The sequence below is a fragment of the Notolepis coatsorum genome, assembly GCF_963971535.1.
Source record: "Notolepis coatsorum genome assembly, chromosome: 18".
Classification (NCBI taxonomy): Eukaryota; Metazoa; Chordata; class Actinopteri; order Aulopiformes; family Paralepididae; genus Notolepis; species Notolepis coatsorum.
The window spans coordinates 11,180,338-11,207,824 of record NC_140182.1 but is presented as its reverse complement, the minus strand read 5'-3'; the positions used below and the strand labels follow the sequence as shown (position 1 = coordinate 11,207,824).

Here is a 27,487-nt window from a genome sequence, read left to right as displayed (position 1 = left end):
TCCCCTGTGCTCAGTAGAACCCAGAACCTTCTGTCTCTGTCCCCTGTCTCCTGTCTCTGTCCTCAGTCTCCTGTCCTCAGTATAACTCAGAACCTTCTGTCTCCTGTCTCTGTCCTCAGTAGAACTCAGAACCTTCTGTCTCCTATCTCTGTCCTCAGTAGAACTCAGAACCTTCTGTCTCCTGTCCCCTGTCCTCAGTAGAACTCAGAACCTTCTGTCTCCTGTCTCTGTCCTCAGTAGAACTCAGAACCTTCTGTCTCCTGTCTTTCTGTCTCCTGTCTCTGTCCTCAGTAGAACTCAGAACCTTCTGTCTCCTGTCTCTGTCCTCAATAGAACTCAGAACCTTCTGTCTCCTGTCTCTGTCGTCAGTAGAACTCAGAACCTTCTGTCCCTGCCTTCTGTCCCCTGTCCTCAGTAGAACTCAGAACCTTCTGTCCCTGCCTTCTGTCCCCTGTCTCTGTCTCTATCCTCAGTAGAACTCAGAACCTTCTGTCCTTCTGTCTCCTGTCCTCAGTAGAGCTCAGAACAGCAGCCTGTCGAGACAACCCCTGAAAAAAGGCACACGTTTGTGAAATAGCCGCCTCTCTCTCTCTCTCTCCGCACATCTGATCCCAAGTCAGAGCGTTGGACGCCAGTTTACAAGCAGAGCCACCAGCTCTCTTCGTCTTCTCGGTCGGGATGCCTCCCCTCGTGAGGATTTGTCGACGTTAACCCCCCCCCCCCACCACCCCCCACCTGACTGAAAATCCAATATTTTTACAAGCTGTACTCTGCTCAGCGAATGCTTTTCAAACCACGAGGCAAAAACGTTAAATAAAATATGAGGAATGCTGCACCGGGCCAATGCTCCCCCCCCCCCCCCTCCTACCGGGAGGTTTCTTAGTACGTTCCAGTTGACTTAATGAGGTTGTTAGAGGGTCCTGGGGGGAATGGAGCGTACCATCAGCAGGATTAAAGGGTGTCTCCCGTATTCAGTGTCTCAGAACAACAAAACAAAACAAAAGAACAACAGTAGCCGCCACCCCTGTGTTCGTGCATCAAGCATCCATCGTCAGGAGCGGAAAACTGAGAACTTTAAATAGCTGTATCTCTGGACGGCAGCAGAATAACCTGCGGTTATTTAAATAAATCACATCAACTCAGAACGTATACAGCCTGACTGCTGCAATGTTACACTCTGACTCGTACAGAGCAGTGGGGTCTCTGCAACGTTCCTACAAATACACATGTTTCAATGAGACTGATAGGAGACAGAGGGGAGGGAGAGAGGGAGAGAGAGAGGGAAATAATGAGAGAGAGAGAGGGAGAAAGAGGGAGGGATAGAGGGAGAGGGAGAGGAGAGAGAGGGGGAGGGAAAGAGAGAGAGAGAGAGAGAGAGAGAGAGAGAGAGAGAGAGAGAGAGAGAGAGAGAGAGAGAGAGAGAGAGAGAGAGAGAGAGAGAGAGAGAGAGAGAGAGAGAGAGAGAGAGAGAGAGAGGAGATGAGAGAGGGAGAGAGAGAGAGAGAGCGAGAGAGAGTAGAGAGGGAGAGAGAGATAGAGGGAGAGAAAGAGGGAGATAGGGAGAGGGAGGGAGAGGGGAAGAGGGAGAGAGAGAGAGGGGAGGGAGAGAGGGAAAGAGGGAGATAGGGAGAGGGAGAGGGAGAGGGAGGGAGAGAGATAGGGAGAGAGGGAGAGGGGAAGAGGGAGAGAGAGAGATAGGGAGAGAGAGGGGAGAGGGAGAGAGAGGGAGAGAGAGGGAGAGGGAGAGAGAGAGTGTCTGTGTAATGCTGAATTTAAAAGTATGATCTCTGACCACTTTGTGTATCCACTTGTAACTGTCTTAGCTGATCTTGTATTGTTTATTTTGACCATTGTGTCTCTATATGTATGAATGTGCTGATAAACTCGAGTCTTGTTCTGTGAGCTCGTCGACGCTGTACACGAGGGTGACCTCGGTGTCTCACGAGTTGAAATAAAAGGTCTGAAATGAAAATGAAATACGCGAAAGCACTTATTCCGACGCTTTTTATGATGACATCGTTAACCCTTCGTGATTGGCCGTTGCCCCTCGGCGAGTCTCTTCACCCCATTGGTGGGTTTTTTACATCAGCACCTGGGTGGACAGGAAGTAGAGCAGGTAGTAGTCGATCTATAAACAAACACGGTTTCACCGGAGACACAACAACGTTTCTACTCCACCGCGGCGCCTGTCTGGACGCAGAGCCACAGACGCCCGTTAGACTCCTGTTTAATAAGAGTGTGTTAGAAAAAGAAACACAACACGGAGAAATCTTAGGTTGTCTTCACAGCTCCTTGTTAGCAAAAAGAAAAAGGTGCTTCTCTCCTTGTCGTTACGAGCAAAACACGCCACGAACGACTTCCCAGTTCATCAGAAAAACGAAGAGAGAGAGAGAGAGAGAGAGAGAAAACACATTTCTCTCTCTCTGTAGTTCAGTCAGTGTGGCAAGGTCCTGACTGGGGGTTCTTATCCGCGTCGACTCCCACTTCCTCCACGGTCAAAACATTACAAGAGGGGTCCTCAGAGAAACAGAGGCGTCCCTGAAAGGTGCCTGTCTAAATAAAAGGCAGAGTCAGGCAGTGAGCGAGCTCCTTCGGGTCTCTCTCTCTCTCTCACACACACACACACACACGCTCACACACACACACACACACACACACACACACGCTCACACGCACACACGCTCACACGCACACACACACACACGCACACACACACACACACACGCACACACACACACACACAGTGGATCTGCAGGTAGGCTTAAGTCCTCCGGCCCCACAGGGGGGCGCTATCCCTTAGGAGTCTTCTTGTTCTGGGCGTTCCACATGCCTCGCTTGGAGTGGTAGTAATGGAAGAAGTTCCTGAGACGAAGCCGCTCCACCTCCAGACCGTTCTGTAGCACCCTGGAGAGAGAGAGAGAGAGAGAGAGAGATAGAGAGAGGGGGAGATAGAGAGAGAGAGAGAGAGAGATAGAGAGAGAGAGAGAGAGAGAGAGAGAGATAGAGAGAGGGAGAGAGAGACAAAGAGAGAGGAAACACAAGTGAGCTATTTTCTCATCTTTTGTAATCATTATAGATTAAGATAAGACGTTCCTTTATTGATCCCCTTGGGGGAAATTCAGGTGTTATAGCAGCATGGAGGAGGGGGAGGGGAGGTACAGGTATGGGCAGGGGAATATTAGAAGAAAGACATAAATATAGGACCGGCACATGGTGAGGTTTATCATGGAGATGACATCCAACCGGAGCTTCATCCTACAGACCAGCAGGCTCAGAAGGCTGAAGAACAGTGTCCCGCAAGGCTCCGTCCTTTCTCCAATGTTGTTTAACATCTACATTCACGACCTGCCATTAACAACATCTACTAAGTATGGCTATGCGGACGACTTGGGCCACCATGCTTCGACGCCCAACATGGAAGGCGATGGAAGATGGCCTCAACCAAGATAGGGATATTCTTGGCAAACTACCTCCAGAAGTGGCATCTTCAGCTCAGCATGGGCAAAACAGTGTCTGCAGCTTACCACCTCTTTAACCGGGAAGCAAGGAGGGAACTGGATGTGCATGTGGGCAACTGTAACACTCCAAGATCAACTCATGCTTGGGAGAGAGAGTGCCCCAGGCAGAGAGTTGACAGCTGTGTCATACCGCCATCCAGCGGTCACCTGCAGACAATGCACTCAGCTCTGAACCTACTTGTTCAAATCAATAACGTTCTAATGTGGCAATTAGTGTCCTTATTACAAGTGTTGTCTGTTTAGGTGTGTTCTGTGTTAGTATTCTTATTCTGTGTTTTGTATTTAGCCTGTGTGTGTTCTTTGATGGTTGTATTGTATTAGTTCTAGTGTCTCTTCCCCCAGCTGTTGATCGTTTGTAATCATTGTAAATTAGTTTGAGTATATTAGGTTGTCCTTTTCCCACTTCCTGTGTGGCGTCATACCTCCGTGTTACCCGTTCGTTTGTACCTTGCTGTCGTCTGCCTTGCCCTGCTGTTGTACTTAGAGTCAGTAAGTGATATTAGTATTCTGTTTTTGTCATCTTTGTTTTCGTATCTCAGTCCGTGTTTGTAGTTAGCGCCAGCGCCGCTGTGCCTTTTGTTTTGTATTATATATATCCCTGCCTTGCTCCTGCCTAGAGTTCTATATTAAAAGAACACCGTTGAGAAGAGCAACCACCGTCTCCTTTATACTGTCTAACCGCATATTGGGTGTTTCTGTCATGCCGAATCGTAACAGGCAACCACCGCCTGGAGTTCCAGCAAGCCCCCCAAGTACCTCGGCGTACGCTTGGACCGGACACTCTCCTACAAGCAACACCTAGATGAAGTCAAGGCCAAAACAACAGCAAGGGTCTCGCTCATCCGCCGCCTGGCGGGTTCTACTTGGGGAGCTTCCCCCCAGACCCTGCGCATATCCACGCACGCCCTGGTCCTGCCCGTAGCAGAATACTGCGCCCCTGTCTGGAGCAGACGTCCCCACGTCAACAAGGTAGATACTGTCATCAACAGCGCCCTTCGGACAGTAACTGGTTGCCTGAAACCCACCCCTGTGTCCTACCTGCCAGTCCTAGCTGGAATCGCCCCAGCCAGTCATCGACGTGATGCGGCTACCCTCACCCTGGCAAGAAAAGCCCAGAAGTACGACGGGCACATCCTGCACAAAGCCACAACAACACCGGCACCACCAGGCAGGCTAAACTCTCGCCATCCCTACAACAAGGCAGCACAAGAAATGCTACAGTCTATATATCTGAGGACTTGTCCAGAGATGCCTGGCTGGCTGGCAGCATCCTGGACACGATCATGATGGGAGTCGGCTGGGCCCTCCCGTATCCAGCGATACATCCAGGACCCAGGAGGTGGTGTAAAAGGAGACAATTTGCCACGCCATCTATGGACCTCGCTGAACCGTCTATGCCAGTGGTGCCCAACCAGTCGATCGCGATCGACAGGTAGATCGCGGGCTGATTTCAAGTAGATCTTGATTAATAAAATTTGATTATAATTTTTTTTTTTTTTTTTTTTTTTGCTAAATCAACTCTTCCTCTCCTTGTTAACTACAACAAGCAATGCTGTTTGTTATTTAAGATGAGGTCGGACTCGGCACTGACAGATTTGTGTTCATTATGCTGCTTTTATAAAGCCTCAAATGATGGCTTACAATATACAATTTTGGCTGGTAGCTCTCGGGCTAGGTGGTAAATAAAAAAGTAGATCTTGGTTCAAAAAAGGTTGGCCACCCCTACGCACTGGAGTCGGGCGCTTCAGGTCTTCCATGAAGACGTGGGGCCTCACGGACAGTGCGGCACGCGAGTGTGGCGAGCCTGAACAGACTGCCGAGCATATTAATCACCGGCTGCCCCCCCCCCCCTCTACAGCCCGCCCTCAGAAGCTGGTCCTTTCGACGTAGGACCAGAGACGAGGGTGTGGCTGCAGGACACAGAGTTGGCCATCTGATGATACACGAAAGAAGAAGATAAATATAGGAATATAAAAATACGAGGAAAAAACCCAGTGTAAACAATATAATTAACTCCGAATATAAAAATCTGAGAAAATAAAGAAAGGTGCAGATGAGGGTCTGTATGTCCTATTGGTTATATGTTACAATAAATATAGGCAATAAAACAGTAAACAGTATACACAGGATGCAGTATACACAAGGTACAGTACACACAAGGTGCAGTATTCACAAGGTGCAGGGGGACCCTGATGGAAACAAGACAAACGTCTTTCTCAGGTCTGCATCCCCTTAACAATTGTATGTATTGAGCCGTACTGTATTGTACCCATTCTGCAATCTGTTAAATAAAGTTTTCATTCATTCATTCATTCAGTACACATAAGGTGCAGTACACACAAGGTGCAGTATACACAAGGTACAGTACACACAAGGTGCAGTACACACAAGGTGCAGTATACACAAGGTACAGTACACATAAGGTGCAGTATACATAAGGTGCAGTATACACAAGGTGCAGTATACACAAGGTGCAGTACACACAAGGTGCAGTATACACAAGGTGCAGTATACACTAGGTGCAGTATACACAAGGTGCAGTATACACTAGGTGCAGTATACACACGGTGCAGTACACACAAGGTGCAGTATACACAAGGTGCAGTACACACAAGGTGCAGTATACACAAGGTGCAGTATACACAAGGTGCAGTATACACAAGGTGGAGTACACACAAGGTGCAGTACACACCAGGTGCAGTACACATAAGGTGCAGTATACACAAGGTGCAGTATACACCAGGTGCAGTACACACAAGGTGCAGTATACACAAGGTGCAGTACACACCAGGTGCAGTATACATAAGGTGCAGTATTCACAAGGTGCAGTATACACAAGATGCAGTACACATAAGGTGCAGTATACACAAGGTGCAGTATACACAAGGTGCAGTATACACAAGGTGCAGTATACACAAGGTGCAGTATACACAAGGTGCAGTATACACAAGGTGCAGTACACACAAGGTGGAGTATACACAAGGTACATTATACACAAGGTGCAGTATACACAAGGTGCAGTACACACAAGGTGCAGTACACACAAGGTGCAGTATACACAAGGTGCAGTATACACAAGGTGCAGTATACACAAGGTGCAGTATACACAAGGTGCAGTATACACAAGGTGCAGTATACACAAGGTGCAGTATACACAAGGTGCAGTATACACAAGGTGCAGTAGACACAAGGTGCAGTATACACATAAGGTGCAGTACACACAAGGTGCAGTATACACAAGGTGCAGTATACACAAGGTGCAGTATACACAAGGTGCAGTATACACAAGGTGCAGTATACACAAGGTACAGTATCCACAAGGTGCAGTATACACAAGGTGCAGTATACACAAGGTGCAGTATACACAAGGTGCAGTACACACAAGGTGGAGTATACACAAGGTACATTATACACAAGGTACAGTATCCACAAGGTGCAGTATACACAAGGTGCAGTATACACAAGGTGCAGTATACACAAGGTGCAGTACACACAAGGTGGAGTATACACAAGGTGCAGTATACACAAGGTGCAGTATACACAAGGTGCAGTATACACAAGGTGCAGTACGCACAAGGTGCAGTATACACAAGGTGCAGTATACACAAGGTGCAGTATACATAAGGTGCAGTATACACAAGGTGCAGTATACACAAGGTGCAGTATACATAAGGTGCAGTATACACAAGGTGCAGTATACACAAGGCACCCTAACTGGCATGATATACGTCATACAGTCTGTGCAGGTTTTGGTGTCAGAGTCAGACACACCTAGTGGTCAGACATTATAATAGTTCAGATAGTATAGATGAACAACTCAAGCAATAGTCATCTTTCCTCATTTAGAACGACTACGTTATAGCTGTTTGCTTGTATTATCTTTTGGAACCACTGTTATTAACAAATGTAATCACCAGCAATATTGAAATTAGGCCACGCCTCCTCTCTCTTTTCCTCATCTCTCATAATCTCATTTGTTATCACAGTCATGAAAAGATAATCACAAGAGATTCATTTATAGATGTATGGTTCTAACTTCCTGTATGGCAGAGCGTGGTGTTCCCATGGCGATGGTTTCCGGGGTTACCTGTCCAGCAGCTCCCAGTCCTCTCCTCCCCAGCGGTCCTTGAACTCCTCCGTGTTCATCCCCCCGATCTTGTCAAAGTCCGTCTTGTAGATCCCAAAGAGGCCGAAGCCGTTCACCTCCCAGTAGCCTGAGGGGGCAGCAGAGAGACAGCGGGGGGGACGTTATTATCTTTCACTTGGTCGTTAAGATACTGATACATTATGACACACATGTTACAGTAAGAGAGTCAAATAGGAGAGAGAGAGAGAGAGAGAGAGAAAGAGAGACAGTGGGATAGAGAGAGAGGGAGAGAGAGAGAGATAGAGAGAGAGAGATAGAGAGAGAGAGATAGAGAGAAAGAGAGACAGTGGGATAGAGAGAGAGGGAGAGAGAGAGAGAGATAGAGAGAGAAAGAGACAGTGGGATAGAGAGATAGGGAGAGAGAGAGAGGGGGAGAGAGGGAGAGAGAGACAGAGAGAGAGCGAGAGAGAGAGAGAGAGAGAGAGAGAGAGAGAGAGAGAGAGAGAGAGAGAGAGAGAGAGAGAGAGAGAGAGAGAGAGAGAGAGAGAGAGAGAGAGAGAGAGAGAGAGAGACAGAGAAAGAGAGACATAGAAAGAGAAACAGAGAGAGAGAAGCAGAGAAAGAGAGACAGAGAAAGGGAGACAGAGAGACAGAGAAAGGGAGACAGAGAGAGAGGAAGGGGAAGTAGAATAGAGAGAGAGAGGAGAGACAGAGAAAGGGAGACAGAGAAGGAGATAGATAGATAGATAGATAGATAGATAGATAGATAGATAGATAGATAGATAGATAGATAGATAGATAGATAGATAGATAGATAGATAGATAGATAGATAGATAGATAGATAGATAGATAGATAGATAGATAGATAGATAGATAGATAGATAGATAGATAGATAGATAGATAGATAGATAGATAGAGAGAGAGGGGAAGTAGAAGAGAGAGAGAGAGGAGAGACAGAGAAAGAGAGACATAGAAAGAGAAATATATATAGAGAGAGAAACAGAGAAAGAGAGACAGAGAAAGGAGAGAGAGAGAAAGGAGAGAGAGAGACAGAGAAAGGAGAGAGAGAATAAGTAGAAGAGAGAAAGTCTAGATAAATCCACTTTCTCTTGAAAAGAAAGTAAAACACAGGATCATTTCCATCAATAATAACAATAACACTAAAATAGAAGGTATTTACTGTAAATGAATGTGATGGAATGCTGGTGTGGGCGTTTATATTATGCATGTAAATCTGATTCATGTATTATTCATGTGAATTGAAGCTGAACGTTGTAACTCAGGAGTTTGAGTTGCTTGCATTTTTCATTTTACCTTTCAATGTGTGTGTGTGTGTGTGTGTGTGTGTGTGTGTGTGCGTGCGTGCGTGCGTGCGTGCGTGCGTGCGTGTGTGTGTGTGTGTGTGTATATGTATATATATATATACACAGACAGCTGGTGTTTCAGAAGGAGTGAAGAGAGTGTGGAGAGTGAGACGTTCCCAGGAGACGAGCCGCTACTCTTGGAACACGAGGAACCTTTGTTTGAATGAAAAGCAGTCTTTAGTTTGTCACCAGATCAGCCACAATGTGTAGAGAAAACCCCGGAACCTAATCTGGTATCGACCGCCACCACAGCCGTGCCGCCTGGAGAGGAACCAGACCCCCAGGAGACCTAACGTACAGGAAGCGGCAAAGCTAACCTCACGTCTTTCCCTCAATACTGGATTACATTACATTACATTACATTACATTCAAATGTATTGTCATCATGCAGCACAAGTACAGAGGAAATAAGTTTGGCATCCAACCAGAGTGCAAATGTAATATAATAATAATAATAATAATAATAATAATAATAATAATAATAATAATAATAATAATAATAATAATAATAATAATAATAATAATAATAATAATAATAATAATAATAATAATAATAATAATAATAATTCATTACATTAATATAGCGCTTTTCTCATACTGACAAATGACAGGGAAAAAATTTTTGTTTGACTTTTTTGACTTTTTTGTTTGTTCTTTGTTATTTTTTATTTTTATTTTTTATATACATTTATTATTTGAACGGCTTAAAAGGCTATAATATATGTACTTGATGTTTGTTTGTTATGTTGCATATTTGAAATACACTTCAATCAAATCAAATCAAAATCAATATCAAATGTAACAGTAAAGTGCAATTGTAATATAATAATAATAATAATAATAATAATAATAATAATAATAATAATAATAATAATAATAATAATAATAATAATAATAATAATAATAATAATAATAATAATAATAATTCATTACTTTTATATAGCGCTTTTCTCATACTCAAAGCGCTTTACAACGTAGGGTTAGGGAAATGGACCTATCTCAAACCCTGCCCTCTTTTCTTGATCCTCCAATCACAACTGTCGCGCGACAGTTGTGATTGGAGGATCAAGAACAGAGGGCAGGGTTTGAGATAGCCTCCTTCCACCACCACTGGTAGCACCCCACCTTGGGCTACACAGGCTCAATGGCTGCCATACACTGGCACCCGGCACACATCACACTACACACAATGGCTGAACGGCTCAGGAGACATGGATTGATATCAGCCAATTAAGGGGAAGGGATGATTACAATGTACAGGTGATTAAACTGGGTATAGAATATATAAATTAGTACCACTGAGTAATAGTGCTAATCAGATGTATGTACAGAGTTGTAGAATTAATATGTACAGTGATACAGGTTTAAAGACATTATGGTAGTACAGTAAGTCATCCTGGCCAGCAGTGTAACTAAGAGTAGGTAAGAGATATGTACAGATATAGATATAGTATCTACAGATATGTAAAAAGATTATATGCAGGTATGTACAGACAGATGTGGATAGATATATATATACGGTGAGAATAAATATATATGGTATATACAGCATTAATGTACATGCTATCATACATAGTTGTAAGGGTTATATGCAGGTGTATAAGTAGGTATATAGAAGGATTATTATGCAGGTATATGGATATATATTATATGCGATAAATATACAAATATAAATGTAAATATGCGGTACTACACTTTAACTCTGTTGGGGGCAGATCCTGGATCAGTACGCTTCACGCCCCTAGGCTGTTCTAGTTACTAACACTGCATACTGTATCTCTATATCTGTGTCTGCATTTCTGTCATGTGGTGTGTACTCTATATACAGTATTTATATGCCTGTGTTTATATATGATGTGTATATATGTATATACCTGGGTGTGTACTTATATGCACAAGTATATATGTGAATATGTCTATGCGTGAGTATATATGATGTGTATATATTTCTATACCTGAGTATATGTGATGTGTATATATTTCGATACCTGAGTATATGTGATGTGTATATATTTCTATGTGTGAGTATATAGGTGATATGTATATATTTATATGCGTGAGTATATATGTGATGTGTGTATATTTCTATACCTGAGTATATGTGATGTGTATATATTTCTATGTGTGAGTATATAGGTGATATGTATATATTTATATGCGTGAGTATATATGTGATGTGTGTATATTTCTATGCCTGGGTGTATACTTCTATGCATAAGTATATGTGATGTGTATATATTTATATACCTGAGTATATGTGATGTGTGTATATTTCTATGCCTGGGTGTATACTTCTATGCGTGAGTGTATATGATGTGTATATATTTATAATATACCTGAGTGTTGTGAAGGATCAGATTAAACCGAATATATATATTTATTTATGGATATATATTTAATAGTATTTGTATATCGTTTGATATCCCTTGTATATTCCTTGTACATATACACTGAATATCCCTTTAGTCTACTAACAGCCCATAATAGTTTCATTCTCTCATTGGACAAGAACTTGGCGCCAGCAGCCAAGCCCCTTGGTTCAAGTTCAATCGTGCCGACGAACATGTCGTTACTAGCCCGGTTCCGCGTAGGAATACGTCTGGCGAAATACGAATGGTACTATTTGTTCACAGCGCATATATATATGGCGCAAGTAAAGTAGAACTTTCTTTAAGTCCCTTAGCCCTTAGTTCTTTACCCTCCAACCTAGTGGCAAGACGTTAAGCCTCACCCACGATACACGTGTGGTGCAGTATGGTCAACTTGGCCTCAGAATGGCATTGAGACATCGTGTGGATTAATAGCTGAATTGTCATAGTTTGGCACTATACCGTCGAGTGGGACGTATTTCTATTAAGTTAATAATAGTCTATTATGTATGGTGCATCGTTCGGTTAGAGTTATACAGTGAGTAGTACCCCCATCGTTTCCTCGCGTTATCTAGAGTCTTAACCAGGCTGGGCAGACCACGTGTGGTGCTTTCATCCGAGGAGTTCTGGGCTAGGACGAGTGGACCTGCACATTGGATTACCTTACCCGGACGACGGCGAGCCCTACACGGCTTGGATTATCTACTTGCTTTGGGTGCTTTGATTTATGCCATGGATAACAGCCAACACTGGTGAGTGTTGGAACTACCCCCCGAGAGGAGTCCAGGTGAGACGGCGCTCTACCCCGAGTGAGGTCGCCTCACGTCTCTTCGTTGTGGACCGGCAGCTACCGTCTACAAGAGGGCCCAACTGTATTCATCTGTGGACCAAGGTTCTGTGGGCACCGTGTTCAGCACTCTGAATTCTCCCAAGAAATCGTTGGCCAGATGGGATATCGCCGGCGGCTCTCCTAACCTCCCCCCCCTACTGACTTACAACCAGCAGGATCCCTCTTTAGTATCCAGCTATAATCATTAAGTACCATCGCTATAGTTCCCTAAAGAACCAGGTTGTATACTTGCTTCCTGCGTAACCAGAGATTGGACATTCAATGTTGATTTGCCTACGAATACTCATTTGCCTTACAAGTGCATTCAAATCATAAATGTCATTAAGTGAACGTTGTATATACCCTTTGCTATATATTAAATATTCGACTTATACATTTGTGTGGACTTGGTTTCATGGTGGGAAAGTGTTCATCATATCTATATCATGTACTGTGTGGCCAGTAGTTAAAGTACATACAGCGGTAGTGGTTTAATGATACCATACTTATCAATACAGTCAGGGAATTGTACCCCTCAGTTACAATTGGTCCTTCGAGCCGGATGGTAACTAGTGTAATATTAATATAGTGTTATTAATATTGAAATGGCCTATGATGAACACTCCACGAAACGGTCCTCCTAACGTAGAACGCCCGCGGCGCAGACGACAGACACCTCAGTACTTAGAGGATTACGCTGTCAGTCAACTACCTAGCCTTCGACAAACGGTAAACGCGGTAAAAGTAGAAAGTAAAATTATGTCTGACCTTAACGACCAGGTTACCCCGACCACAGAGGCCCTAGTGGGTTCTAATGTAACTGACCAAGCTCACGGTGGGGACCAGGAGGGAGCTGACATGCCTTTACCCCCCGCCAATACCGAAGAAGTAGTCCCCGACCAGCCCCGGGAGGAAGACAACCCTACAGAGAGAGAACTCTGCACGGAACAAGATGAGGAGAGCGCCGAGGAGATAGAGCTCCAGGACTCCCCAACGAGTACAGCCAGGAGCGGCTCACCTCTACAACCGTCTTCCCCCAGCGAAGCGGAGAGGATGCTATCACAGGCGTTCCTCGTCAGCCTGACAGCCTCTACCGAACGCGATCGACTCCAGGGTGAACGCGATTGACTTCAGGGTGAACGCGATCGACTCCAGACGCAGCAACGGAGCGAAGAAGAGCGCATACGCCTGGAGATGAGACGCCTTCAGACGGAAGAGAATATGGCAAGAGACCGAGCAGACACCCAGCGCGCCGCTGACGGTGCCCAAAGAGAGGCAGAGCGCGACCTCGCTCTCATCCAGCGCGAAACCGAGCGCGACAGACTACAGGGCGAGCGCGACAGACTACAAGCGCAGCAAATGGAGCAGCTGATCACCAAGGCAACACCCTCTCCCTCCGCCAGGGGTTCAAGGAACTCGTCGAGACAACAGTCAAGGGCAGCATCCCCTAACCGAGCAAGCGACCCTGAACTTGACCAACAGACCAAGCCTATACCCCCCGCAGACCCCCTTCCCCGACCGGTCCAAGCGAGACCCAGCTACAAGGAAGGAGCGGCATACACTGCGGAGAAGCTAAATAAACGACTACAGGATCTAGAGGACCTGATAGAAGAAGAAGAGGGAGAGGAGGAGAACCAAGCCCGACGACAGCACAGTACTCCACCGGACCAGGAGGTCCAGTACAGCCCAGGCTATACCCCCGCGGCGCTGCGCTACAGACCCCCGACTCTATTCACGGGTGAGCATGACGCACGACCAGCCCCGAGGAATAGCACCTGGACCAGCGGGCCATGGTACCCTGCCGGTACCAGCCCACAGAGAGGCGCAAGAGGAGACTCGCCTAGGAGGCCTCTCCCCCAACGCTCGCCGATGTATCAGCCATCCACGGCGTCATACATTGGCACACCGACGTTTCCAGACTTCACCTATGAGAATCGAGCACAGTACACGGAGCTCCGGATGTGCTTAGAGACAATGATGGTGGATGTCGCTGATGAACGCCACAAGTATGCAATATTACTGAAGCACCTGAAAGTACCCCGAGCGCACAATATAGCGCTAGCCTATGCCACCTCTACGACCCCATACACCGCGGCTCTAGCAGCGCTGGACCAGAGATATGGACGTATATGGGATTACGTAATCCAAGAGATAAGGCATATTGACCGCCTACCCCCAGCAACAGACAATCGCTCATTAGACGACCTGTCTATAAAAGTGCAGTCCCTGGTAGGGATGCTGGGAGCGCAACGAGAAAAGGGTATGCACGAGCTATACGCCAACTCTAACGTCGAGAGGATTTTAGAGAAGCTGCCACCCGCCAGACAAGAGCGCTTCAGGCGGCAGAGAGACCACCGTGATCCTAACGGTCCCGAACCATCCCTCCTCGATCTAGCCGACTTCCTGGCGAGAGAAGTCAGCAGCCTACGACTGGATACGTTCGTGCGGAGCACACCAAGCTCCAGAGAGGGACCCAGGAGAATAAACAATGGAAGAAGATCGGTGACTGTCATGCACCAATCAGAATCAGTACCGAGCAGTAAGAACCACAGTACCCCCTCGAGAAAAGAGAAGTGGAAGATGGTGTGCCCGTACTGCGAGAAGGAACACTGGCTGTCACAATGTGACCTGTTCACAAAGATGAATGCAGAAGAAGTGAGTCAATGGATAAAGTCCAACAGGCGCTGTTACCGATGTGCGCGCAGTCACATGGCAGCCGAGTGCCGCCTAAAGAAGAGGTGCAGACGGTGTGACGGAGCCCACCTAGATGTCCTACACGACAGTAACAGAAGAAAGCCTGCACCTGCACCATCGAGCAGCACAAAGGCAAGTGTCATGTACATTGACCCCGCCAGCAGCAGCGGCGCCCAAGTGCTCTTAAAGGTAGTCCGTGTAACATTGAGCTACCAAGATAAAGTCATGGACACTTACGCCGTCCTTGATGACGGGTCAGAGAAGACCCTTCTGCTCGCGTCCGCTGCGGCCCAGCTGGGACTGCGGGGGAGCGAGAACCAAATGACGATTCGGACAATAAGAAGAGATTTAAAGACGATAAAAGGCGAGAATGTCTCCTTCACTATCGCAGCAAGCGGGCAGCCAGAGCGACGGTATAGGATTACAAATGCTTTCACCAGCCAAGAAATAGGACTATCACAGTACACCTACCCCATCGCCAAACTGATGGATAAATATGTGCACCTGCGTCAACTACCTATCCTGCTCATAGACGGCGCCACCCCGACCCTGCTGATAGGCTCCGACCATGCAGACCTCATAGTCCCGATAGACCGGGTCCATACAGGACCCAGAGGCTGTCCTGCAGCAGTCGAGACCCGCCTAGGATGGACATTACAAGGCCCCCTCGCTAAATCTCTTAACCGAACAGCAGCCACTAGCTGCCTCCACTCCAGAGTGACAGAAGAAGACACCACTCTCCTGCAGCATGTCGAGAGGCTATGGACACTAGAGACAATGCCCTTTAAGAACGAAAAGAAAGACATTCGTTCTAAAGAAGACATTTACGCCATAAACCTCCTCGAGCAGGGGACAAAGAGAGTCACAGTCAGCGGAGTGATGAGATACGCAACTCCACTCCTGAGGCGAGAGGGAATGCCCACCTTTCACGCAAAGAAAGACGCTACGGAGCGGTATCTATTGAACACAGAGCGGCGCCTAGCCAAAGACCCCGCTCAAGAGAGTGTGTACCGCGCTGAGATTGAGAAGCTAATCACAGCGGGACACGTGACAAAGATTGACATTAAAGAGGCCGATCAGACGACCGAATCATGGTACGTGCCGCACCACAAGGTCCACCACAACGGCAAGGATCGCATTGTGTTTAACTGCAGCTACCAGATCGGATCCCAAAATCTGAATAAAGAGCTCTTGCCCGGCCCCACACTCGGCCCCTCTCTACTAGGCGTGCTACTACGCTTCCGCCAGGACAAGGTGGCTATCAGCGGGGATATCAAAGGGATGTTCCTGCAGGTGAGACTAGTGGAGGAGGACAAGCCCCTGCTGCGGTTCCTATGGAGAGAGAGGATCGGAGATGAGCACCCCGCCATCTATGAATGGGAAGTCCTCCCTTTCGGAACTACATGCAGCCCGTGCTGTGCTACATTTGCACTACAGAAACACGTCGCAGAGGACCCAGCAGCAGATGAAGAGGTCCGACACAGTGTGAAGAACAGTTTCTACGTGGACAACTGTTTACAAAGCGTTTCGACTCAAGGAGAAGCCGAGGCTCTCCTACTCAAGCTACGCGCCTCTCTGATCAAAGGCGGCTTTGATCTCAGGCAGTGGGCCAGCAGCGACCCGCACGTATTGCGCAGCCTCTCCCCCGCGGACAAGGCTGCCAGCAGCGAGACCTGGATGGCGACAATCCCAGGAGAAGCCCAAGAAATGACACTAGGACTAGTCTGGCGCTTCAAAACAGACTCGCTCCACTATAGACACAAACCCCTGACCACGGAGCAGGGAAGGTCGACGGCGATACCGACCACCAGACGGAGTGTGTACAGAACACTCGCCAGACAATATGACCCGTTGGGATGTATTCTACCTTACACCACCAGGGCAAAGATGATTGTACGAGCACTATGGGACAAGGACCAGGGCTGGGACGACCCAATACCCGCACCCCTTGCCTCCACATGGAGAGAGTGGGAGACGGAACTCCGCTCACTCCCAGGCGTCAATATACGCCGCAGCTACTTCCCACCCACAGTGAGGCCAGAGACATGCAAGATGGATCTACACGTCTTCAGCGACGCCTCCGAAGTAGCCTATGGATCAGTGGCCTACTTGCGTGCCCAAGAGAAGGGAGGAGAGATACACACCGCCTTCATCCTGGCTCGCTCAAGAATAGCCCCACGAAAGCAACAATCTATCCCGCGTCTAGAGCTCTGCGCAGCCCTAGCAGGAGCGCATCTAGCCACGTTAATCCAACGTGAACTCACCATTCCGGTGCACAGAACAATCTTGTGGTCAGATTCCACGACAGTACTCACATGGATCAAGTCTGATTCATGCAGATACAAGGTCTTCGTGGGAGTCAGAGTCACAGAGATTCAAGAGTTAACAGAAGCAGCGAGCTGGCGGTATGTGGACACCAAACACAACCCAGCTGACGTCATCACCCGGGGAATGTCCCTAGATGACCTCACCCGTCACAACATCTACAGTGACGGACCAGAGTTCCTCAAGCTCCCGGAAGGAGAGTGGCCTACGCCCACCCCACGGGAGGCGAGTAAAGAGGAGGCTGAGAACAAGAAACCTATGTTCTGTGGACTGAGCACAGTCGCCTCCACAGACCCCAACATAGATGATTGCCTCACCCTACAGAGTGCGCAACTAAAGACATTTCTGTGGCACCACCCAGAGATTCAGCCCACTGCCGACATTTCAGCAGCTGACTACGAAGAAGCAGAACTTCTTCTACTACAACGAGCCCAGAGAGACTCGTTCCCCGACGAGCTAGACTGTCTACCGGGAGGAAAGCCCGTCCCATCAGACAGCAGATTGCTCCACCTGGCACCCGAGAGCGACGCCCATAATCTCATCAGAGTGGGTGGTCGTCTGCGGAGGGCCCCCAATCTACCGGATGACGTTAAGTACCCGATAGTCTTGAACAGCCGACACAAGGTCACAGAGCTGATCATAAAGAAATACGACGAGGATGTACACCACGCAGGAGCAGAGAGAGTCTTCGCAGAGATCAGACGTCGCTATTGGATACTTCAAGGAAGAGAAGCAGTGCGACGCTTCCAGCGAACCTGTCTAGACTGCCGAAAGTGGCGCGCGCAGCCCAGCATACCCCGGATGGCTGACCTACCTCCCTGTCGCCTCCGACTCGGCGACAAGCCATTCCACTCCACAGGCATGGACTGTTTTGGCCCGTTGTATATAAAGAAAGGAAGAGGAACCGAGAAGCGGTGGGGTATTGTATTCAAATGCATGACCACCAGAGCGATACATATCGAACTCCTTCCAACCATGAGCACAGACTCATTCCTTATGGCCTTCCGAAGATTCACATCACGGAAAGGAAAACCGTCTACATTGTTGTCTGATCACGGGACAAACTTCAAAGGCGGAGAAAGAGAGCTGAGAGAGAGCTTCCAAGCTATGGGCCCAGAACTTAAGACCCACCTCGCTCCATCCCAGATTGACTTCCAGTTTAATCCCCCGAACGCACCCCACTTCGGTGGAACCTGGGAACGAGAAGTACGTTCTATAAAGACAGCCCTGTACGCCATGCTTGGGGCCCAGACTGTAGCGGAAGAAGTCCTAATGACAGTCCTCACGGAGATCGAGGGAGTATTGAACTCCAAGCCCCTCGGCTACGTCTCCAGTGATATAGCAGATGTCGACCCAGTCACCCCCAACACACTCTTGATGGGGCGGCTGGACCCCGCGCTACCCCAGACAATGTACAGGCCTGAAGAAGCGAACGGCCGAAGAATGTGGAGGTACAGTCAAGTACTAGCTGACAAGTTTTGGAACAGCTTTCTACTCCACTACCTACCGTCTCTACAGACCCGCCAGAAGTGGGTAAAAGAGAGAGACAATTTGACAGAAGGAACAGTCGTCATGATTATCGACCAGTCACTACCCAGAGCTATGTGGCCGGCTGGCCGCGTAAGCAAAGTGATCACCGGTGCCGATGGCAAGGTCCGAGCAGCTGAGGTGCTCGTCCAAGGGCGAACTTACACACGACCCGTGGCGAGGCTAATAGAACTGCCCAGACTCCCAGACACTATCGATGACGACCATGACCCCACGACTTTGTGAGTTGACTGACCCTTACAGCGGACCTTGAGTGGTAGACAGTGCGGTTAATCTGTCTCTGCTTAGCTAATTAGGTGGGACTAATTAGGGGGCGGCTGTTGTGAAGGATCAGATTAAACCGAATATATATATTTATTTATGGATATATATTTAATAGTATTTGTATATCGTTTGATATCCCTTGTATATTCCTTGTACATATACACTGAATATCCCTTTAGTCTACTAACAGCCCATAATAGTTTCATTCTCTCATTGGACAAGAACTTGGCGCCAGCAGCCAAGCCCCTTGGTTCAAGTTCAATCGTGCCTACGAACATGTCGTTACTAGCCCGGTTCCGCGTAGGAATACGTCTGGCGAAATACGAATGGTACTATTTGTTCACAGCGCATATATATATGGCGCAAGTAAAGTAGAACTTTCTTTTAGTCCCTTAGCCCTTAGTTCTTTACCCTCCAACCTAGTGGCAAGACGTTAAGCCTCACCCACGATACACGTGTGGTGCAGTATGGTCAACTTGGCCTCAGAATGGCATTGAGACATCGTGTGGATTAATAGCTGAATTGTCATAGTTTGGCACTATACCGTCGAGTGGGACGTATTTCTATTAAAGGGGTTATGCACTGCTATTCCTAGCACTATTTGGGCAACTTTACACACTTCCTGTGAGTCTATGTAACACATCTGTAATTTTTATTCCAAAAATAATCATTGTTTTATATTTCTAATCTTGTACTCAAAACCAGCATTTTTCAGCCTCATGAAAGCAGGCTATTATTGGCTTGGCTCCACCCATACTAGCAGAATGCTTTGAGTGACAGCCACCCACCAAATAGCTCCGCCCATCTCCCCGTCAGAGATTAGGTTTCAGGTTACATACAAATATGGTATGTCATAAATATAGAGATGTAGCAGTACTGTCTATCTATATATATATAATATGTTACCATGAATTGAAATTGGGGGACCCTGATGTAAACAAGACGAAAGTCTTTCTCTGGTCTCCATCATAGCAGTACTGAGCAGTACTGTAGCAATACAAATATGGTATGTCATAAATATAGAGATGTAGCAGTACTGTCTATCTATATATATGTTACCACTATTTGTAAAAGCCACAACCACGTTACCATATTTGTAATAATGTAAATCATTGTGTCGTTGTACATATTGTGTATACACCGTTAGAAGCTAACATAGCTTAGCTTGGTAGCTATTGTGCTACCAAGCATATCCCGACGTCCGGCTCGCTGGCCGGCATGCACGCCCGACACAAAATGGTTCTCTCCTCTCTGTACACCCCCGTCCCCACGGGTACCCTGCCGGGGAGCCCATGGACGCGACAACGGCGGCAGCCGTAGGGTGCTCGAGCCCGCCGTAACGCTAGTGGTACACAATAGCTATGAGCTAACTAACGCTACGGCCGCCGCTGTTGTCGCGTCCACAAGCTCCCCGGCAGGACACCCGCGAGAACGGGGGCACACAAGGAGGAGAGAACCACCCCAAATCGAGCACTCATGCCGGCCGACAAGCCGGACACCGCGGTTGTTGTTAGCACAATAGTAGCCCACTGTGATGCACCGAGTGGGCCACCATTGATCAACATGCAGCGATGTGTAGCTTGCATGATGCGTGTGCAGTGCTTTGCCACACAGGTCTGAGAAGAGGACCTGCACATGATAGCAACCGGGAGCGTCGCGGAGCATTCAGCCTGCTGGCTACCTAGATCCACTTCAACCAGCCGAGCGTCGGGAGCTCCAGCAGCTTGTCGATGTGCTAATAGCCTGGAGCCAGCTACCGTTAGCTTGCAGAGGCTCCAGCACACCGACAAGCTGTGTAGCCAGCTACCGTTAGCTTGCAGAGGCTCCAGCACACCGACAAGCTGTGTAGCCAGCTACCGTTAGCTTGCAAAGGCTCCAGCACACCGACAAGCTGTTTAGCCAGCTACCGTTAGCTTGCAGAGGCTATTAGCACACCGACAAGCTGTGTAGCCAGCAGGCTGAATGCTCCGCGACGCTGGTTGAAGTGGATCTAGGTAGCCAGCAGGCTGAATGCTCAACGACGCTCCCGGTTGCTAACGCCGGCCCCGGCTGGTGCTAAGTAGCTAGCGATCGCTCCCGAGTCCCGAGAGCTAACGCCGGTCTGTCTGTCGAAGACCGAGGGAACCGCATCAGGCTTCAGCTGATTAGTGATCTTCTGGACAAACCTTCCACCCTGCAGGTAGCAAGAATGGAGGCGGGCATTACTAATACCACAGAGCCAATCACATCACCGTGCACTATAAACAGCGCCCTGTGACGTGCACCAGGTCGTCAAATCAACATGACCTGATTTACTAGAGGCAAAGAGGGGATGGGCTGTAGCTGAGGAATTCGCCAATATAGTATTTAGGCCCAAAAACACATTGATACGAACTCCTATTACTATAATACAATGCTAGAGACTGAAAAATGACATTTATAATGCATAGCACCTTTAAGTTAATAATAGTCTATTATGTATGGTGCATCGTTCGGTTAGAGTTATACAGTGAGTAGTACCCCCATCGTTTCCTCGCGTTATCTAGAGTCTTAACCAGGCTGGGCAGACCACGTGTGGTGCTTTCATCCGAGGAGTTCTGGGCTAGGACGAGTGGACCTGCACATTGGATTACCTTACCCGGACGACGGCGAGCCCTACACGGCTTGGATTATCTACTTGCTTTGGGTGCTTTGATTTATGCCATGGATAACAGCCAACACTGGTGAGTGTTGGAACTACCCCCCGAGAGGAGTCCAGGTAAGACGGCGCTCTACCCTGAGTGAGGTCGCCTCACGTCTCTTCGTTGTGGACCAGCAGCTACCATCTACAAGAGGGCCCAACTGTATTCATCTGTGGACCAAGGTTCTGTGGGCACCGTGTTCAGCACTCTGAATTCTCCCAAGAAATCGTTGGCCAGATGGGATATCGCCGGCGGCTCTCCTAACCCCCCCCCCCCTACTGACTTACAACCAGCAGGATCCCTCTTTAGTATCCAGCTATAATCATTAAGTACCATCGCTATAGTTCCCTAAAGAACCAGGTTGTATACTTGCTTCCTGCGTAACCAGAGATTGGACATTCAATGTTGATTTGCCTACGAATACTCATTTGCCTTACAAGTGCATTCAAATCATAAATGTCATTAAGTGAACGTTGTATATACCCTTTGCTATATATTAAATATTCGACTTATACATTTGTGTGGACTTGGTTTCATGGTGGGAAAGTGTTCATCATATCTATATCATGTACTGTGTGGCCAGTAGTTAAAGTACATAAAGCGGTAGTGGTTTAATGATACCATACTTATCAATACAGTCAGGGAATTGTACCCCTCAGTTACACTGAGTATATGTGATGTGTATATATTTATATACCTGAGTATATGTGGTGTGTGTATATTTCTATACCTGAGTATATGTGATGTGTGTATATTTCTATACCTGAGTATATGTGATGTGTGTATATTTCTATACCTGAGTATATGTGATGTGTGTATATTTCTATACCTGAGTATATGTGATGTGTGTATATTTCTATACCTGAGTATATGTGATGTGTATATATTTCTATGTGTGAGTATATAGGTGATATGTATATATTTATATGCGTGAGTATATATGTGATGTGTGTATATTTCTATACCTGAGTATATGTGATGTGTATATATTTCTATGTGTGAGTATATAGGTGATATGTATATATTTATATGCGTGAGTATATATGTGATGTGTGTATATTTCTATGCCTGGGTGTATACTTCTATGCGTGAGTGTATATGATGTGTATATATTTATAATATACCTGAGTATATGTGATGTGTATATATTTATATACCTGAGTATATGTGATGTGTGTATATTTATATACCTGAGTATATGTGATGTGTGTATATTTCTATACCTGAGTATATGTGATGTGTGTATATTTCTATACCTGAGTATATGTGATGTGTGTATATTTCTATGCCTGGGTGTATACTTCTATGCGTGAGTGTATATTTCTATACCTGAGTATATGTGATGTGTGTATATTTCTATGCCTGGGTGTATACTTCTATGCGTGAGTGTATATTTCTATACCTGAGTATATGTGATGTGTGTATATTTCTATACCTGAGTATATGTGATGTGTGTATATTTCTATACCTGAGTATATGTGATGTGTGTATATTTATATACCTGAGTATATGTGATGTGTGTATATTTCTATACCTGAGTATATGTGATGTGTGTATATTTCTATACCTGGGTGTATATGGAAGTGTATATATGATCTCCGACCACTGTGTGTCGACTTGTAACTTTTTTTAAAATTTTTATAACTCTTTATTTTTGAGTTTTACATAAGCATTATACAGAATGCCTTGTAACTGTTTTAGCAGATTTCTTATTGTTTATTCTTATTCATTGTGATAAACTGTGTCTTGGTTTGTAAGCTCGCCGTCGCTGTAAATGAGGGTAACCTCAGAGTGTCTCACGAGTTGAAATAAACGTTTTAAAAATGAAAATGATCAATGAAATATATAAATCCATATATAATAAAATTAGTGGTGGGACTTGATTAAAAAAAATTGCGAAATAATTCGAGACTTTATAGTTAATTAATCGGAATTAATCATATTTTAATCCCATATCAATATTTGATGCGAAAAGCGAATTATTTCAATTCAAATGAATTTTGGTATACGAGTGAATCAATGAATATACATTATACATAAGTTTAAGCAGCATAATCCTGTATGAGCTACTACACAGACCAACAGATCAATGCAATTTTTAACAAAGTGCAGCAATTTTAGGAATAATATATATAGCGCAAAGGACCTTTTGTAAACTCAAGCACTTTCCAGGTAAAGGTAAAACGCAGTACTTTCCAGAACAGCTGACCATTGAAAAAAAAATTATCTTGATTGATCTCAATTTCTGTTATTTAAATTTTTTTATGAACGAACCAGACTAAGAAAAAAAGTAATTTGCGATTTATTATACTTTATACTTATAGCACATGCATGAGTCTGGTCTCCTTTGAAAGGTAACATTCTAGGGCGGCTGAGTGGCGTAGTGGGCAAGGCGCTCGCCACTAACGCAGGATATGCTGGTATCGAGCCTAGCTCTCTGCGTTGCTACCGGCTTGGCCGGCCGTCATACTAACACACTGGACGTTGTGGACAGCGACTCCTACAGGTCGGTTGGTGCGCCTGTACAGCAGATTCAGGAAGTATCGGGGGCAGCGTGAGAGATCGCGCTGTTCAGGTGAAAAGATGCGACAGCCAGGCTGCCTCCTCGTGTACCGGAGGGGACACGTGATGCAAGGCTTCTATCCTCACTACAACCGACCAGTGGGAGGCATAGTCTAGCAACGTTCGAGACAGGGGAGGGGAGAATTGAAGGGAGAATTGGCGAGGCGAAATTGGGATGAGAGAAAAATAGAAAATCAGGAGAAAAAGTGGATAAAAAAAAAGAAGAAAGGTAACATTCTTAAAATACATGTGCCCCTCCCTCCCCCCCCCAGCGCACCGTCGGGCTCCCGCGGGGAGCTGCCGCAGCCCAGCCGCATGACGATGGGGGCGAAGGCCAGGCGTCCCTCCACGCAGTGCTTCCTGATGCTCTCCAGGATGTTGAGGGGGAAGTGGATGTGCAGGTCACACAGGAACACGATGCTGTGGCCGTCCTGCAGGGGGCGACGCAGAGACACACAACGTTTACATACGGGTCACACAGGAACACGATGCTGTGGCCGTCCTGCAGGGGGCGACGCAGAGACACACAACGTTTACATGCAGGTCACACAGGAACACGATGCTGTGGCCGTCCTGCAGGGGGCGACGCAGAGACACACAACGTTTACATGCAGGTCACACAGGAACACGATGCTGTGGCCGTCCTGCAGGGGGCGACGCAGAGACACACAACGTTTACATACATTACATTTTACATTTACATTTAGTCATTTAGCTGCTGACGTTTTTATCCAAAGCGACTGTACGACAAGTCATCAGGAAGGATACAACTCTATCAGCTGAGTAACAATATTCATCAAAGTGTTGAGTGCTACAGTGTAGGTTAGTTTATTAGGACAAGTGCACGACAGTAAGGTTAGTTAGTAGGGATGTCCGATATTATCGGCCTACCGATATTATCGGCCGATATTGGCATTAAAATGTGATATCGGAAAATATCGGTATTGTTTTTTTTTTTTAACATTTCTATAACCTTTATTTGCCCAGGCAAGCAAGTAAGAACAAATTCTGATTTTATTTATTGTCAAAAGTATGCATAATGTGTTAATTCCACAACAAGAGATATGTAATGTTAATTACCTGAAATTATTCCATTTTTTGGGGGGGGGAAACCCTGCATATATCGGTATCGGTTGATATCGGTATCGGAAATTAAGAGTTGGACAATATCGGTATATCGGTATCGGTAAAAAAGCCAATATCGAGCATCCCTATTAGTTAGGGTTCGATTATAATTTCTTTGTTTATTTCAGATAATGGTTGAAGAAGTGCGTCTTTGGGGCAAGGACCGAGAAAAGGCGACTTCTCCTTGACGACCATTTACATAATTTACAGTCACTCAGTCACTCATACATTCACTGTGTCTAAACAACCAAGCTGTACTCGAGAATAACTTTGTCACAAGACAGACACGAGCACAGGACAAGACAAGTTACCAGGGGTTATGTTTCAACTCCTCTACCGAGATCAAATGCAATGAAAATAACTGTTCTGTTTCGTTAAGGGGCTCTGCTTGGCATCACTACTGCACTTCCTCGCGTACGTGCACACGCACTGAATAAATTCCACAAATGTACCTTTAATACCAGTATTAGTCTGACCACACCCCTCATCAGCTTACCTTCATAAGCAGGTGTGTGGTCACCTGCTCTTCTCCTTCTCGCTTTCACCACAAGAAAGTGCCTCGGTAGTACCCCACTTGACGTGTTGTTAGTGGAGAAAATTTTTTGTTTACAAGGAAGGAGATACGTTGACATCATATCTTTATTTTCAGCAACAACGCCAGCATACGCCCCTTCCGCCGGGGCAGCTGTGTTCAGCTGTCCCCTCTGGCGCCTGTCTCGTCCGCAGTCTCCAGGCTAGGGTTGACAGCCTGTTGCCTGGTTTTTCCCCGGTGCGCTGCCTGCTTCCGTTGGTTAACCTTTTTTGTGTGCTTACGGCCATGCTGACTGCCTGTTCTGCGGGGTCAGTGTGCCAGGCGGTGTACTATTGGGGGGACAGGGCCCGCTCGGCTTACGGCCGTACCGACCTGAACACGCCCGATCTCGTCCGATCTCGGAAGCTATGCAGGTTCTGGCCTGGTTAGTACTTGGTTGGGTTACCGCCTGGGAATGCCAGGTGCAGTAACTGAGGGGCCTTTGTCCGAATACGCTGGCGATGTGGGGGGCGGGGCACTACGTGCCCACCTGGTGGGGTCTTGATGCTGGCATCATGGACTTCTCCGGGCCCCCATTCCAGGGAGTCCAGTCCTTTTGGTGGGTCTGGGTCTTCCTTCGCGCTCCGCTGCTACGGCCTTGCCACGGGGTTGGGTTTGCCCTTGACCCCGTGATTCTGGGGGCAGTAACGAGGTTGTTCCTCTGTTCGTTCCCGGGTGGCATGCGGGTTGTGCGTGTGTGTAGTCGTGGGGTCAAGCCACGGTCTGCTCACCCTGTGCGTTGAGTTGCTTGAGTGCCTCTTCGCACGGTCGGGTCCGTCGCCTTCCCGTGAAGCCCCTAATAGGGGGGATACCCTCCATTAGGGGGGGTCGGGGGGGCTCGGCCCTCCCTGTTCTGATGGTTTTGGGGGGCTGTCAGCGGGGTGTATTTGTCAGCCAGCGGCTCCGCTTGGCCTCCCCTTGTGCAGTAGTGATGCCAAGCAGAGCCCCTTAACGAAACAGAACGTTAGGTTATGGCTATAACCAAGTTCTGTTAGTTAGGGGTGACGCTTGGCATCAGACGGCCGCTGCAGCCCTTGACCTCACCTTGTGGTGAAAGCTTGGGAAGGAGGAGAGCAGGTGACCACACACCTGCTTATGAAGGTAAGCTGATGAGGGGTGTGGTCAGACTAATACTGGTATTAAAGGTACATTTGTGGAATTTATTCAGTGCGCGTGCACGTACGCGAGGAAGTGCAGTAGTGATGCCAAGCGTCACCCCTAACTAACAGAACTTGGTTATAGCCATAACCTAACGCTATGTATGGCGCCATCTCACAGTGGAATAGGTTGCAATATATAATTATTCAAGCAACAAGCAAAGAAAGCTTTAAAAAAGCAAGTAAAGAGGTTACTTTTGGGTACAGGCACAATGCTTGATATATAACATTTTACTATTTTACTCGTCATTTTGTAATATTTTGGTATAATGCTATAATGTAATGAGGTGGGTTGGGTTTGTATGTACAGTATCTACATGCGTGTTTGTATGTACGGTATCTACATGCATGTTTGTACTGTATGTACGGTATCTACATGCGTGTTTGCATGTACTGTTGTACATCCATGTGT

The 27,487-nt window shown here is 46.7% G+C and overlaps 1 protein-coding gene across 1 annotated transcript in view; it reads right to left on the bottom strand.

Annotated features, from left to right (window-relative positions):
* Window positions 1–1,588: 1,588 nt before the first annotated feature.
* The window catches only part of b4galnt4a (beta-1,4-N-acetyl-galactosaminyl transferase 4a), a gene marked incomplete at its 5' end in the record, with an annotated part of 122,277 nt that continues 96,378 nt past the window's right edge, over window positions 1,589–27,487 (bottom strand). The window contains 3 exon segments of the mRNA XM_084334512.1: window positions 1,589–2,904; window positions 7,606–7,732; window positions 24,500–24,653. Of these exon segments, the coding sequence (XP_084190638.1) occupies window positions 2,790–2,904; window positions 7,606–7,732; window positions 24,500–24,653 (396 nt within the window). The 3' untranslated portion in view covers window positions 1,589–2,789.